The 16,564-nt window shown below is 42.1% G+C and overlaps 1 protein-coding gene across 2 annotated transcripts in view; it reads right to left on the reverse strand.

The window, feature by feature from the left end:
- PIEZO2 (piezo type mechanosensitive ion channel component 2) overlaps positions 1-16,564 on the reverse strand; it is a 338,300-nt gene that overhangs the window by 21,827 nt on the left and 299,909 nt on the right. For both annotated transcript variants that reach the window (XM_054164079.1, XM_054164078.1), the window contains exons 38-43: positions 15,431-15,597; positions 13,071-13,246; positions 5,063-5,230; positions 2,545-2,934; positions 940-1,198; positions 280-462 (exon numbers count right to left, since the gene is read on the reverse strand). In XM_054164079.1, the coding sequence (XP_054020054.1) occupies positions 280-462; positions 940-1,198; positions 2,545-2,934; positions 5,063-5,230; positions 13,071-13,246; positions 15,431-15,597 (1,343 nt within the window). The remainder of the gene's footprint in view (positions 1-279; positions 463-939; positions 1,199-2,544; positions 2,935-5,062; positions 5,231-13,070; positions 13,247-15,430; positions 15,598-16,564) is intronic.

A 16,564-nucleotide genomic window follows, 5' to 3' on the forward strand; every position in this document is an offset into this window, starting at 1 on the left:
TTCAGGTGGAAAACCCCCTTAAGATATTGAGTCCAAACATTAACCCAGCACTGCCATTTCACCACTAAACCATGTCCCTCAGCACCACATCTACATGGCTTTTAAAACCCTGCAGGGATGATTACTCCACCACTTTCCTGGGCAGCCTGTTTGAGGGAGTGACAAGGACAATTCTTCACCCTTTCAGTGAAGAATATTTTCCTAATATCCATATGAGTGACTTTCCTACATCCCAGAAGTGACTAAAAATGTAAAATGAGAAACATGAAGTCAGATTACCTTTAAAATGGATCTGTGGAAGAATAAGGCAAGGAGCTGAACAAGATCATAGTGCACGTAACCCTCTTTCTTCTCAATACCAATGATATTGGGTGGATGGTAAGGTTTATCTTTTGTGTAATCCACATATTTATTCCAAGGAAAGAAGCCAAACTGGAAGAAGTACTTGATGACAATGGCCACCTGTTCAGAATCACAACATACTTGGGGTGTTTATAAGCATGGCAAATGTAACAGCTTGGTGACATTAAGAGGGTTGAAATACAATGACTTTGGTGGTTTTATAAGAAGAAAACCAAGCAAATTCATTGCTACAGAAGAACAACACTTCCCATTTCTTCAGTAATAAAGTCAACATTCAGCACAACAGATGATGCCCAATGGTACTTGAGATACCACAAGCAGTGTGTGCTGTCACTGTTGGCAAATGATCTGTCCTTGTGATAGGTATTCTATGCAATACCAGGAAAGATATCACTCATTGCCATGAAGAAAAACAGAAATGAGACCTTTTCATGTCACAAACACTTCTGAGGACTTTAGCAGATAGTTGTTTTAATAGGAAGGGCCAAAGGCTCCTCATCCTAGACATCAAAATCAGAAAAGAGAATGTTCAAAGCTCACAACTTAACATTTCTGCTTGCAATGCCGGCAGCGTACCTCAGTGTAGACGATGGCCGTCATCCAGAAACGTTTGCTTGGCCGAGGAACAGACAGCATGGCCCACAGGAAGATAAGGATTGGGAGCACCAAAGTTATCATGGAGGCAGAGATCATGTGATTTAGAATGATTACAAAATAGCAGACCATTTCTGATCGGGCCACCAGCGTGTTGTACAGGGCATAAATAAGAAGCAAGACTCGAGGCTGACCAACATAGAACTTCTCAGATTCCTCTAGCTCATCATCATGAAACATCCTGTGAGGAGCAGAATACCAAAAATTAAATGAAAATTAATTTCACAGGAGCTGATTTTTAAATTGCTACTAATTTTCCTTCTGAAAAAGTACAAAAATCTGCTGCTGAGTTCATTGGGGGGAAAAAAACAGATGGGATTTGGTATTATAATTAAATAACCTGATACTAAGATCAGAAACCAAGAATTTCAGGCAAAAATAACTAGAAGCACTATTCTGCTGGTTTTCTATTTACTCAGGGAGTCAGCCTGGCCCAAGAACTTCTACAAGAACCACCTTCCTAGAGCTGCCCAACCAACCATGGTGGTGTGGCCCTGTCTGGGTTCATATCTGCTTTACCAGCACAGATGGGAATTTGAAGAAACTCCAGAGGCCCATCAGGAAATGTGCATTATGAACAGTCCTTGGACATTAGATTACAACAGAGTAAATGCTCTTGAGCATTAGGTGTGTCCAATCTTTTCCCCTTTACCTCATCCAAATAAGTACAGAAGGCAGAAAGAAATCATAATGCAACTTTCACATATATTCCAGAATCCCCTTTGCTTTCCACAAAGAGTGCTCTAGCCTGAGAAGAAACCTCACTGAAAAGCAAAAAGAGGCTATAAAAAATAAGCAGAAAAGACACTGCATCTCCACAGTCACATTTCCATAGGTCTCTGTCTCCAGTTGCAGTCAGGCTGGAAGACATTTCTGTGGTTCAAGATTTTGTCCTTGCATTTGGGGAAGCTCTCGCCTAGCTGAGGTAGGCTGGAAAGCAGAGAAAGAAGAGCAGTGGCACCAACCCCACCTCAAAGCTGGCTGTAGTAGGGAGCACAGTGTTTGAGGGGCAAAAGGCACATCATATCCCTTAGGAAAGAACTTAGGAAGGTGGCCTCGCCACATAGCCCTCAGCTTCTACTGGCTTGAAACAACAACTCTGCCAAAGTTCAGAGCTTCCTTTATGGTAATCCAAACTAATTAAAGGAGAAACATTTTCCCAGATAGCCCTGGAGGAAACTTGTTTGAAATCACAGCGGCCTGGAGAAGAGAAGCCCTCTCCACAAGGAATATTTAGAAAAGCCCTTGACCCCATGACAACTTCAGCACAGAAATCTGATGCTAATTGGAACAATGAGGGATGGTATCTGGGGAGACAGTGGAGATTCTTTCCAAGATGAATTTGAATTGTTTTAGAAATCTGTAATTAGAACAACTGCACAGGAAATGAGCTTCTTCCCTTAAATCAAACTTAGCCCAAGGTCTGTATCAGAAACTGTAGCCTAGTTCTGAGCCAAAAAAAATCCTAAAGCAATGACAAAATTTCATAGAGTGAGACCAACAATTCTTCCCTGTCAAGGTCCTTACTTGTTCAGAAGCAGTTCACTGGCAGTTAGCTCGTGTGTCAACGGAGGCAGAATCGTATCAAGCTTGTCTGTCCGACTGTCATCGGGGCTCACCATCATGAGGCTCTTACCAGCTGAGTCTTCTGGGGAGCCAAAGGGAAGGTGTTCAAAGCTGACAGCTTTGCTGTAGGAAGGTGGAGCTTCTGCATTGCTGTCCACAGTGGAGTACAATGGCACATCAGTATCAGGAGTGTATGCAGCTCCTTCTGAATCCAGGCTATAATCTTCCATCTCCTCTTCCTCTGGCCTTGATGCAGAATGAGCTCCTTCCTCCTCATGCTCCCCATCTACCTCCTCAATGGTTTCAGTTGTCCCCTGACGAGAATAGAGCATGGTGACCTGTGTAGGTTCACTGTTGGGGATGAATGAAGAGAGAGAGTTGAGGCTTGAAAGGATCACCACCAAACAGTTTGTTAATTGTACCTTTATGTACAGAGCTGAGCAAACCCATTGCATTTCCAGGCTTTCAAAGTCCATATAATCTGGCAGAATATAAATCATCAAGATCTCCTTTTACATGGATGGACCAGCTGAGTCCATCTTCTCCCTCAACAACATCCCAGTGAACCCAGTGATTCACACCAACAAAGGGCAAATGAATATCAAGAGACACTGCACTATCTGAAAGTAGTCCAAACACTTACTGACAAGAACCAGGACTGTGTATTACATCTATTTAAAGCATGCTCCATGTGAATGATGGGCAGCCACGGGGTTCCTTCTAAACATGGTGCTTTTAACATCCACCATATAGGTGCTCTACAACTGGAACATGAGCTGAACACACACATCATCCCCAATTCCAAATAAAAGAAAAGTCAGTTGCTAACATGGAGAAACACAATCCAGATGGCAAAACTGTCCCAGTGGTATCTCGCTTACCTTTAGGCTGCCCTATGTTCTTCAATACCACCTTCAGTTTTACTGTTTTTTTTTTCCCTGTGGGTACCTGTTTTCTTTTTCAGCTGTTCTTACTCACTCTGTTCAGCTCTCTGCTTTTTCACCTTGCTTATCCTGGGCTTTGCATGCCCATAATCACTTTCCCTCTCAATGCTCCATGATGATGTCTCAGGTGGTGTAAATTCATCCAACCTCACAAATCCAGATGGGAACCTGGATATCATAATCCCAACAATATTTTCTTGATTTTGCTTTCATCCTTCTCATCCCTCAGTTATTTTTCTGCTCTCCCTTTGAACATAAATTTTCTCTTTATAATCTCCATTCTAGGCATAGGTTAAGCAATGGGCATCAATTCCTTATCTTTTGTTGGCTGCATGTGCTTGTACCTCAAGAGACAAAATCAGATTTCACAAGGTTCCTGTGCAATGAATGGGGCCATATTCACACTTAAAGTATAGCCTTTTAAAGACAGCTGGAACTGTCAAAGCCAGTTGGCACTACCACCTCCTGCCAGAACTAAAAGTTAAGCTCCATTTTTTTTTCTTTTACAGTGCTTCCAAATATAATGTGGCTGGGTTAGAACACTTCATTACTACCATATAATAATAAATATTTCTAGTTATTAATTAGTGTGTGTAACACTATTGAATAGGAAATGGGGTTTGATGATTCTTGGTTAGCAGTGATCATGGTTAAAATGTACAGAAGCATAAAATCCCATAATTTCCAAACTGATTGGCATACAAAATGTGGAAAACCCTTTAAATGCTGAAAAAAGAATGATCAAATCTGCCACATAATTCCATATTTGTAATATTTATAATGCTAGTTAAAACACCATTTCCCAATGCCATACAAACCCCTGGGGTTCACTTGCTAAAAAAAGTGAATAGTTCTGAATAGTTCTTTCTTGCAGTGTGTTAGTATTATTCACAATCTTTTCATAACTATATTCCCTTTCTTAATTCCCACACCTTACAGCCTGCAAATCAATGGTAAAGCAATCAAAACAGATTTAGCAATCTTTCCTATATGGGGAATACTCAAAACTGACAGAGCAGGGCCAATGCTTGCCTATCTTTGTCCCTAAAATTAGATATCCAAGTCCATATTTAGCATCACTGATTAACTGAGGAATTTCACTTCCAGCTGAAGTGTAATAGGAACAACCATCAACTTGATAACTATGAAGATCAGACTCTATTTTTTAGCTGAATAAATGCAGAGTTAAGCCAGTGTAATGTAGTGGGAGATCTTTTAAAATCGTATGAATTAAGGTTGGAAAAAACCCAAACAAACAAAAAAACCCACACAAAACCACAAACCAAAACCAACAAAAACCCACCCCACTCTGAAAACAAAACAAGAATAAGAAGTGAAACGGCAAAGGAGCCCTAGATTACCACCCTGACTTTGAACCTCAGAACCATGCCACAACACAGAAGGGAGTAAAGCTTCCATGAACCATGCAAACCGCTCTGTACACCTCAGATCTGCAAAGGCAACTTCATGTCCCCTGCAGTAAAACATAATGGTATTGGGGAAATGAGTGAACAAAGCATGCATGAGGTAAGCACCTTGACACTATACTGCCACTGTCAGCTGATGAGGAAGACATATCCATGCTCTGCATTTTACGAAGCCTAGGTCGAGCGCGCTCACTTGTTTTAGGAACAGTGTCTGGTCCATCTAAATCATCAAGGGTGGACTGCCTTGAGAACAGCATGGTTGCTTCAGTGTAGCAGCTAGCAGCGCAAACAGTTATAAAGACAGTGTTAAACACACATGGTAGGCATCATGATACAACACGGTTCGGTCAACAAACATGGCTTGCCATGCAGCAAAACACTGACACAGAAAAAAGGTTCAGAGAGAAGATAAGGATTTGTTTGGAGTCACCATCTGAACACATTTCTACACACAAATTGCTCGTGATCATAGTCATGTAGGGGCTCTAGAAGGCCAATAACCTGTCACTGTTTGAATATCTCTTTGGTATCTTCTCATAGCTCGTGGATATTCATGTAAGGGCTCTAGAAGGCTAACACCATCTAGTCACTGTTTGAATATCTCTTGGATATCTTCTCATATCTCTTTGATATTCATGTAAGGGCTCTAGAAGGCTAACAACTACCTAGTCACTACCTGAATATCTCTTTGGTATCTTCTTGTATCTCTCTGGTAGGAAACCAACACAATGCTCTACATGCTTTTGAGAGGGCATCAATTTACATATGTGAGGAGGTTTTATTTTCTTTGTTTCCCCCTGAAATTTCCAAATTCCACAAAAATTGCTTTGGGAGGTGACCTTCTTTGTACAGATTCTGGTTTATTAATGGCATACTGTGCTGAACCTTTTGATACAGGTACAAGCCAATTTCCTAAAAGAGCCCCTAAAACTGAGCAAGCTCATGTTCCACAAATAGAAAAATAGCTGTCAGACATTGGCTAATCCTCTTTCCGAACCAAAGAGCCAAATCGGATATGTTACTTAGCCAGTAGATTCATGCCAAGTATAACCTGCTCTGCATGGGGATGGCTTTTATTTTGATATTTAGTAGTAACCCCTGATGATTCCTTCCAGAAGATTTCATTTATTTCAGCAACAGCTTCAAAATTATTTCAGAATTGGTAACATGCACATCTTGAAGGGACGGATATAATAAACCCTTATCTCCTTTCTCTTATCAAATATAACAGGACACCAGAGATGTACACCATCTATTGAGCATTTATGTGTTATTGGAGAAAAGAACTGAATGAGTTATGAGAAAGAAAGTACACAATTAAATACAAGCACATAACATAGCAACAGGAAAGAAGCAAACACATTAATGACATATGGTAGGCAAATGGATTATTTTTCCTGTGAAAAAATCCTCGAGAAACACAGATGTCTATGAAATAAGTTGAAGGACCTGGTGGTTTAACACATGCAGTGACCTGCCTGAGTCTCTCAGGGAGAAGAAAGGACCTCAAAATGCAGGATTTACACTCTACTTCTCTTCTTCTGAGTCCATCTATATCACACCTGAGCAGTGGCAGCAGGGGATTTGATTCCTTGGCAAGCATCATGTTTGTCCAGGGGCAGAGAGAAGTGGGAAAGAGGTCAGAAGGGAAGTGCAGTGGTGTTTTCTATGTTTCTTTGGACTTCCTAGCTTGAAGTGAGGAAAAAAAAAAATCTACTGGCATGAAGTGATGGTTTGGAGTTATTGCCTTAAGGAAAATGGGGAGGAAATCAGCAAAATAAGACCTTACACTCAGTAATGGTAATTTCTGACAGAATGGGCTGAGACTAAAAGCATTCTTTAGTCTCTGAATACAAGAAAAGTGCCACCAAATACCACAGGTATTGTGAAATAATTCCCTTCATGGCAGTGACACTTCTGTCCTGCCAGTTCATTTGGCCAAGACCCTTTACAAGCCACTCCATTTCTGTGTGCACACAGACAAAAGCTGGAGGGCTGTCTGCAAGGTGCAGGGTTTTGGTGTCCCTACAGGGCCAGGAGATCAACCCTAAAGACCTGATTCAGCAGCATGGAAACCAGCTGGAGATCTGTGTTCCTAATTAAGAGAGGAGGCTTCCCTTTGCACATACACCTATGGAGTATAACCAGGTTGTTGGACTATCACTGAAGTTTTGGGGACAGCAAGAAGACAATCTATTTTTGCAGATGAGCTTTCTTGTCTGTTTGTGACAGTGTTATCCATGTTCTATTTTACATCTCGAGGGCTGAGTTTATTCTTTTCAACAGTAACACCTCTTACTGAGGTTTCAAAATATTTTAAATGCAGATATAGTTCAAAGGGAACCTTCCAAGGGCCTTAAGCAGAGCAGCTGTTGAAATCAAAGTAGCACATGCCCATTCATGTATTTTCAATGGAAGAAACACATGCCAGCTGCCCTTCAAAACATAGAATCATAGAACTGTTTTGGTTGGAAGAGACCTTGAAGATCACTGAGTCCAACCATTAACACAGCACAGCCAAGTCCACCACTTAACTATGTCCCTCAGCACCACATCTACATGGCTTTTAAATCCCTCCAAGAACAGTGACTTCACAGTCCTGGGCAGTCTGTTACAGGGCTTCACCTTTTGGTAAAGGAATTTTGTCCTGATGTCCAATCTAAACCTCCCCTCTTGACCTATTGCATATTACCTGGGAGAAGAGATCAAGTCGCACCTCACTCCAACTTCCTTTCAGGTAGTGGTAGAGATCAAGAAGGTCTCCCCTCAGTCTCCTTTTCTTCAGGCTAGACAGCCCTAGTTCCCTCAGCCGCTCCTCACCAGACCTGTTCTCTAGAACCTTTGCCACCTTCATTGCCCTTCTCTGGACCTGCTCCAGCACCTCAATGTCCTTCTTGTAGTGAGGACCCCAAAACTAAACCCAGTACTCAAGGGGTGGACTCACCGGTGTTGAGTACAGGGGAACAATCTTTTACCTAGTCCTGCTGGTCACACTGTTGCTGACACAGGCCAGGATGCTGTTTGCCTTCTAGGCCACCTGGGCACACTCTTGGCTCATACTCAGTGAAGTTCTGACCTGGGTCTCAGAAAAAAAGTAAACCCACCTACTAATCCAAATAGGAAAAAAAGATAATATTTATCCAGGTGAAGTCCCTGCAATAATTTGGTTTAAAGCTGCTTTAAATGAAGGATGACTCATTAGAAGAATTCTTGACAGAGGAGCTGCTCTGTATCCCTGAATGTCAGGAGATGTGTATGAGATGATAGCTGTAACAGTCTCTATATTTTCTACATACTTTGTGTGCTCCCAGCATGGAAGAAATGAGAACTTGGCAAAGCTGGTGTTGACTCAGTCATTGATTATCACATAAACTCAATGCACACATATCTTCCTGAGTTACTTCACAAATTTCTGTCCTTGCAGACCTTGAAAAGCATTAGGTTCTTTAAAGCATTCAAAGACTTGTCATTTTAAATTAAATGTTTATTAAAAGCCCCAAATTCAAGCTCTTTTTATATGAAGTTGATTGGGTGTCCATTTCAAATGGGAGTGTATGTAGCAGTGGTGTTCTAATCCTCAGTGAGAAGGAAATGTCTTTACGACTTCCTTTTAACTAAACAAATTTACCCTTCCTGGAGAGTTTATTAGTTTAAGGGGTGTCTTACAAATTTTTGGGTGTTTTTTTTTTTTTTCCCCCTGTGCATGGGCTAGTTACTGACTGCCATTACTTTTATGAATTACTCCAGTCCCAGACTCCAAACATTTCCAATCATTCATGCGCTTAAATCAGACCTAGCTCAAAGCTCAGATTGGGACACTCCTTTCATCCTTTCTCCTAAGGCAAATGTTACTTCTCCAGTACTCCCTGCCTCAAGCCTTATTCTCCTACCTGGTGAGGGAAGCACACATGAAAAGTGCTGTCCATAAATGCCCTGACCACACCAGTATGTTTACTCTTTCAGGTGGATCAGAGGCTCCCACATGCAGCTCCTATTAAAACCTAACCCAGGTAGAGCTGGGAACTGAGAACTTTATTTGTGATTGATAGAAATCAATCTGGATATAAAACCTTGGATATGCTGAAATCTGGCTTAGGACCTGCATCTTGTAGCTATTTCATCATCATAAGCAAAGCCCCCAAAAGGCAACCAAGTGGTTTTAGTAAGTTCCCAACCATGTTGCTGAAAGTCACAAGCAGTTTCAACTAAAAGAGGGAGGTTTAGACTAGGTGGAAAGAATATTTTATTTATACTGAAGGTACTGAGACATTGGCCCAGGTTTCCCAGAGAGGTGGTAGAAGCCCCATCCCTGGAAACACCCCAGGTCAGGTTGGATAGGGCTCTGGGCAACCTGCTCCAGTTGATGTCCCTGCTGAGTGCAAGGGAATTGAACTATGTGACTTTTAAATGTCCTTTCCAACCCCAAATATTCTAGCATTCTATTAATTAACAAGGGTCAGCCCTGAACTTCATAAGAATTTTACAGTTCCTGCAACTGATCAGGAGGGTTGTTCTGTCTGGAAATCCAGTGTTTAGAGCACTGAGCAGATACCTACAGTAACTCTTGTCCAGAGTACTAAGGAATATATATTATTATGATGGCATGGCCTCTATGTTTCTGCAGCCCTGCGTACTTCCAGGTCTGCCAATATTACCCACAGACCTAATGTCCACTACAGAATTTTGAGCAGGGCAATCAAAGGATATCCAGAATACTGCATCCAGTTCTGGAGCCCTCAATACAGGAAGGACATGGACCTTATGGAGTGGGTCCAGAAGAGTGCCACAAAAATTATCAGGGGGCTGGAGCACCTCTGCTGTGAGGACAGCCTGAGGAGCTGGGGTTGTTCAGCCTGGAGAAGGCTCCAGGGAGACCTAATAGCAGCCTTCCAGTACCTGAAGGGGGCCTACAAGAAGGATGGAGAGGGACTTTTTACAAAGACTTGGAATGATAGGATGAGGGGCAACAGCTTCAAACTAGAGAAGAGCAGATTTAGATTGGATGCTAGGAACAAGTTCTTTACCATGAGGATAGTGGAATACTGGAACAGGCTGCTCGGGGAGGTGGTTGGGACCCCATCTCTGGAGACATTCAAGATGAGGTTTGACAGGGCTCTGGGCAACCTGATCTAGTTGTGGAAGTCCCTGCTTACTGCAGAGGGGTTTGGAATAGATGACTTCTAGAGCTCCCTTCCAACCCAAACCATTCTATGATTCTGTGATTTTATGATTCTATGAATACTGGTTAGAAAGCCTCTGCTCCTCCCCCAAAGTCTTCCATTTGCCATCCCAGGTCCACAATCACAGGGATGCTTTAGGTTTAATTAGTTGATTGTACTGAAAATCATTATTTTGAAATGTAAAATGTCCCTTTCTTCTTGTTTGGGCAATTAAAAAAAGAAAGAGTTTCCAAATGACTTCTAAAAAGGCTGATAAAGAATGTGGTCATCCCAGGAAGAGACATGGAAGGGTGCCCCAAGGAACAGATGGCATTATCATCCAATCAACAGACTCATTTTTGCTTCCTCTAATTACAGGTCATTATTAGTATTACAGCAGATGTGCACAATTTGTAAATACTCCCAGTGCAAGAATATTTGATTTTTGATTGCCAGAAAGAGAATCTGAGATTAATCAGTCATGATATTGCCTTTGCTAATCCTTTGTTGATAGGTCCTGTGACATCTTCTGAGGAAACAGAGATGACAGTAAGACATGTGAAAGAGTCAACAACGTCTGTTGCAAAGCAGCTCCACAGGATCATTGAATTCTCTGGGTTTGAGAAGAGATTTTTTTTAATGCCTAATTATGCTTAAAGCAGGGTGACAAATGGGTGGTTATTCTGAGGGAAAAAAGGAAAAAAAGACAGGTGGAGCTCAACCCTGGATACCACCTCATGGAAGAGACAGAATTCACACATGGAAATTGCAAGATTTAATTTTTATCATTAGTTTTGCAGTTGGCTTCCCTTTGCTTCTAGTTAAAGTTCTTGATAATTGTCCTGGTTTGAGCTAGATCAGAATCAATTCTGGTCAGTGCTGTGACTTCTCAGCTCAGTCTCTGCTCAGTACCAAAACTTCCTGAAGTTCAGGGCAGGTTTGCACAACCAGTGGCTGCTTCTAGCAGTGAGGACACTGATGGGGAGAGTTACTGCCAAGGGCTGCAGAAAGGCTCTGGCTTAGACTTGCTCCTGTGCACACCAAGGGCACTGCCACCTCTTGTGTGCCATGTTGGGGTGAAGTCAGTCAGAGGTGACACCTGTAGGAAGGAGTGGACAGGACAGGTGACCCTCAACTGATCAACAAGGGGTTCAATCCCAAGGACATCCTCTTCAGACTTAAGCTGAGGGATCTCCAGGGTCAAGCCTCTTCTTCTATGGTCAGTGTCTGGGGAAGGCTCTGTCTATTCTGCCTTCAATCCTCATCCGTGTGTTTCTGAATTTATTTCCAGAATCCAGCTTCTGAATCTGGTTCCTATCTGCCTCTGAGTCCAGTATGGAACTTCCCAGTGCCTGTCCACAGCTTCAGTGATGACAGTGACATCACTGCCATCAGGGAGTTGAGTTCCATATTGGTTTGTATCTATTTGTCTATTTGTTTAATGTTACTGTTATTATTTTAATTACAGCTGGTTTAGTTTTCTTTTTCAGTCAATAACCCTCTCTCCCTTACTTCCTTTCTCTTCCCTTTGAGAAGGGAGTGTGGTTAATAGTGTCTGTCACTAGTCTAGTGGCCAGTTGAGCCCTAAGCCCTGACACTATGGTTGTACAACAATGACAGTAAACAGTGTGACTATAAACCACTTCACGTAAGAAGGACTGATATTATTATTATTTTTTAGGTGAGACTGAACTTTGTGGAGTTAAATCCTGCCCTGCAGACATCCAAGTGGCTCCAAGTGAGCTGGTAATAGACTTTGGCTCTACATTTTTCTCATGTCATCTGACTCCTGTAAAACTTAGAGACAAAACACAAAGGTGTTGCTTAGCTGGGTAGCTGGCCACCAGGAATGATTTGCTGGGGTTTGGTGTTTTTACTGGAGTGAACTTCTCCAAGGCCAGTGCTCACCCTGGGGAGCAATCTGTGAATAGTTTGTTGAAGCGCAGTAATCCCAGGCATTCTCTGACATTTGCTTTTCAATAACAGCAGAAAGGAAGACAAGTCCTCGTTGTTTTCAGTCTGGTAACATCTACCCATATGTCATTAGTAAATCTAAGCATAATTTAGTGTACACAGAAGCTACTGAGTTTGCTGGGAGTATCAAACACCATCTGATACTGCCACACTACAGAGAAGAACAGGAGACAGCAGAACAATGGATTATGAATCATCTGGATTTCCAAAACTCTCACTTCTCTCCCTCATGTTGAGTAAGTTCTACAGTCTCTAAACTAAGTCAAAAGCACCAAGGACAGGGTGGGAACAGGCTGCCTCTGTAAGAGAAGGAAGTGGATGTGTGTGCCTCTGAGTGCATGGAGCAGCAGGAGTGTGAGGTAGTTTTGGCAAGGGACTTGGTGGCAATCGCTGCCTCCAGTAAAGAATGATGAAGGTGGTTTTCCTGAACTAGTATGGGTATTTGAGCCACAAACTGAGCAGCTCTGCTGGCTGGTGATCAGAGCAGTTATGAAATCAGGCTTCTCAGATGATCTTTGCCCTGTGTGAGAAGTGGATTTTGTTCTCTCGAATCCAGAATCTCTCTTCATGCAAAATCTGTTGTGATTTGTGGGCAACAGGCAACAATTTCTTTAACAAAGACAAAATATTTGTAATGAATCACCCTTCCACAAACTCCATGCCTGAATTCCTAAACCAGTATCCCAAAAGCATCCCCTTCCCATTACTTTTTACATTATTAGAATCCCTGTCAATGAATCCTAATTCCAGGGAAACCAGAAAGCAGTGGGGTAGTCATGTGGAGGAAAAGGAGTTAAGCCAACAACTGAGTCCACCACTATAAAGGAATCATAATCAAGATCCAAGTTTTCACTGTAAAAATGGAATGGATAAATCAAAAAGGGGATTCAGTATTGATTAGAAAGTTCATCAGTACTTAGACATTATCTAAAATTATGTCTAATGCACGAACCATCTTTCACAAAACAAAATTAATTCCATACCTGGAGATACTGTCACGAGAAGCTGCTGAATCTAAACTATCCATCCTTTCAGATGCTTGCAAACCAGAAGCTTGACTAGGATTTTTATCAATGGAGTCCAGTCCTGACTCCTTTGAAAGTTTCATCATGTGGTTCTGGTAGTACATATGGATGCTCTCCCTTGTTGGAACATTTCCCTGTGGAAGAGAGTAGAGTTAGAGGTACATGGCAGGGGGCTGATATATTCTTTGAGGGACTGCTTTCCTCTGTCATTTGGCAAGGAACCAGTTAAGGACTGTACAAACAGCTTCCTAGTATATAATCTCCCACTAGTAGTTCCTTTTAATAGTAGAAGTTGCATTCTGACTTGCTGGCAGATGTTCCATCCCTGGACAGGCATCTGAGTGACCTGATCTGGCTGAAGATATCCCTGCTGACTGTAGGGGTTTGGACTAGGTGACATTTAAAGGTCCTGTCCAACCTAAACCTTTCTATGATTCTATAACTAAACTGCAGGTTTCTCACCTTCCATCTGAGCAACCAGCCCATTGGTTTATGGTGCTAGCAGACATCAACAGTTGCTGGGCAGTTTGAGGCTTTATCAAAGAGCACTAATGCCCATGGTGGGGAGGTTGGAGTAGGTCCCTTCCAACTTAAGCCATTCTATGATTCTACAATGTGGTGTTGACCTTTTTGACCTATTCATCTGTCACACACACACACACACACACACACACACACACACATATAGAATCAACCAGGTTGGAAGAGACCTCCGTGATCATCAAGTCCAATGGATCATGGTCTGAAGCTTGTAAGTAAAACTGGAAAGAACTAAAAATGTGGCTTCTGTGCCATGTTTCCTGAATAGTTGGGTAGTTTGTGACATATCTAAAAAAAACCCACTGGGTTTGAATTGAGTTTTATCCATCTTCAGGGTATCACCTATGTGAATTTTGAAGATCCAGATACATTTCCAGCTACACTATCAACATAAATCTTTGCTAATAATGGGTTTTATTAAAATGCAACCAGTTTGTGGAGGACCATACATCTCCTTGAGAAGTGAAGAAGATTATGTAAGTTTCCAGTCATTTTTAGCAGGTCTACAAAGAGACTGAAATATGCAGATTGAGGTAGCTTTGGAGCTGCTTTCAATGCCATGCCTTCTCCTTTCCACTTGAATCCATCCTCACTCCTCCAAATCACATTTTATCACAAGAGTGTTTCAGCCAAATTGTTTTACCAAAGGATGATTTTTTTTTTAATTACTTTTTGTGTGTGCATAGATAACCATAGAATCATTAAGGTTGGAAAAGACCGTTAAGATCTTCTAGTAAAACCTTCAACCTAACACTACTATGACCACTAACCCCTGTCCCGAAGTACCATGTCCACCACTTCTATAGGCAGCTTGTTCCAAAGCCTCACCAATCTTTCAGTAAAGAAATTTTTCCTAATATTCAACCTATACCTCCCCTGGTGCAACTATAGGCCATTTCCTTTTGTTCTATTGCTAGTCACTTGAGAAAAGAGACCAACGCCCACTTCACTACAACTTCCTTTAAGGTGGCTGTAGAGAGCAATAAGGTCTCCCCTCAGCTCTCTCTTCTCCAAATGAAACACTCTCAAGTAAATCAATTATTTTATTAATTAATTAATTTTAAATAAATGAACATCCAGTTCTGGAGCCCCTATTACAAGAAAGATCTGGAGGTGCTAGAATGTGTCCAAAGAAGGGCCACAAGGATGATCAGAGGGCTAGAGCTCCTCTCCTATGGAGACAGGCTGAGAGTGTTGGGGTTGTTCAGTCTGAAGAAGAGAAGGCTCTGAGGAGACCTAATTATGGCCTTCCAATATCTGAAGGGGGCCTTCAAGAAAGCTGGTGAGGGACTTTTTAGGATAGTCAGATAGTGACTGGACTAGGGGGATTGGAGTAAAATTAGAAGTGGGTACATTCGGATGGATGTTAGGAAGAAGTTCTTCCCCATGAGGGTGGTGAGACACTGGAACAGGTTGCCCAGGGAGGTGCTAGAAGCCCCATCCCTAGAGGTTTTCAAGGCCAGGCTGGATGGGGCTCTGAGCAATCTGAACTAGTGTGAGGTGTCCCTGTCCATGGCAGGGAGGTTGGAACTAGATGATCCTTAAGGTCCCTTCCAGCCCTAACAATTCTGTGATTCTCTGTATTTATAAAAAACAGTTTATATTTCAAAAATACGAAGCAGAAAGCCATGGAAGAGCGCAGACATATTTTTAAAATGCACATGTAAGTGAGGCTTTCATAAGTTTTCTCCTTAACACAGTGATCTGAAAAGACAACTTTTCATTTTTCACTGAGCTGGAAATGGCATTAGCAGAATGAAAAAGACCAGAGGTGTTACCTTCTTAATCTCCCTGGTCAGCATACAGCGCTCAATCCGTAGCACAGTGGAGATATCGATGTGCTCTCTGGAGATGGAATTAAGCCAGGCTGTGAAACTGTCCAGTGTTGCCAGGAAAAGGACCCAAGTGAACTTCAAGATATTAAATATCCTCTTGATGATGTTATCTGAGGGACAGCAAAAGCAATAGAGTTAATGAGCACAATCATCTTTCATTCTGTATCTGCTCAGAGTCAGATTCTCTCTCTTTCCCCCCCACCCCCTTTTTGCTTTGTTCCTAAAAATAATAATCCAGGCTGCAAAACCCTGTCATAGTAAGAAATCTCTGAAGATGGCTGGAGGCCCTTTTGGCTGTCTGGGCCATTTTCCTGCCTGTATGTCTAGGCTTATCATCTGGAATCCCTTTTCCACCCCATAACTCCCTCACCCTGCAATCACCAGTCATACAAACAGTCCTTGATTCTGGAGAGACTCCCTGTGCACAGGTCTGCAGAATGAAACCCACAGACCTGGGTATCTCCTGAGAGCTATTCTACACCCTCAGCTCCTGTGATCTCCACCTCTGCTCAGCCAGCGTGCAGAGCTGAACTCCTTACCTCTCTTATATTTGTGCATGTTTCTCTCTGTCTATATCTACCATGCAAGCACATATGGTTTGGAGTAGATACTAAGAAGCCAACCTATGAGTTAAAGCATGATGCTCTCCTTAATCTCACTTCTTAGCTGTACCACAAGATGGCATGCACAACTTGGTGGAGCACACGTTTGCTCCTTCTAGAATCATAGAATTGTTTTGGTTGGAAAAGATCTTTAAGATCATAAAGCCTGCAAAGGTGAAGCTATAATAAAGCAACAGATTTCCTATGGAGGAACACACACGTGCCTCTGGGTGTGCAGGCAGGGTTGTATGCACATACATGTGGCAACAAGCTGAGGAAAAAAGCCATTAGTGGAAGATTCCTGTAAAGTGCATGTTGAAATGGTAGTAGGCACCGCATGTCTGAGCAATGGTATGGAACTGGCCTGGTATCTCTGAATGTAGGAGCATTTATCCCACTTCACTTGGTCATATTATAATCATATTTTGTCCCCTTTTCAGGCTTTTAAAATGTAATTTAGAATTGGAGCTGTTTT

The sequence above is a fragment of the Dryobates pubescens genome, chromosome 9, assembly GCF_014839835.1.
Source record: "Dryobates pubescens isolate bDryPub1 chromosome 9, bDryPub1.pri, whole genome shotgun sequence".
NCBI lineage: Eukaryota > Metazoa > Chordata > Aves > Piciformes > Picidae > Dryobates > Dryobates pubescens.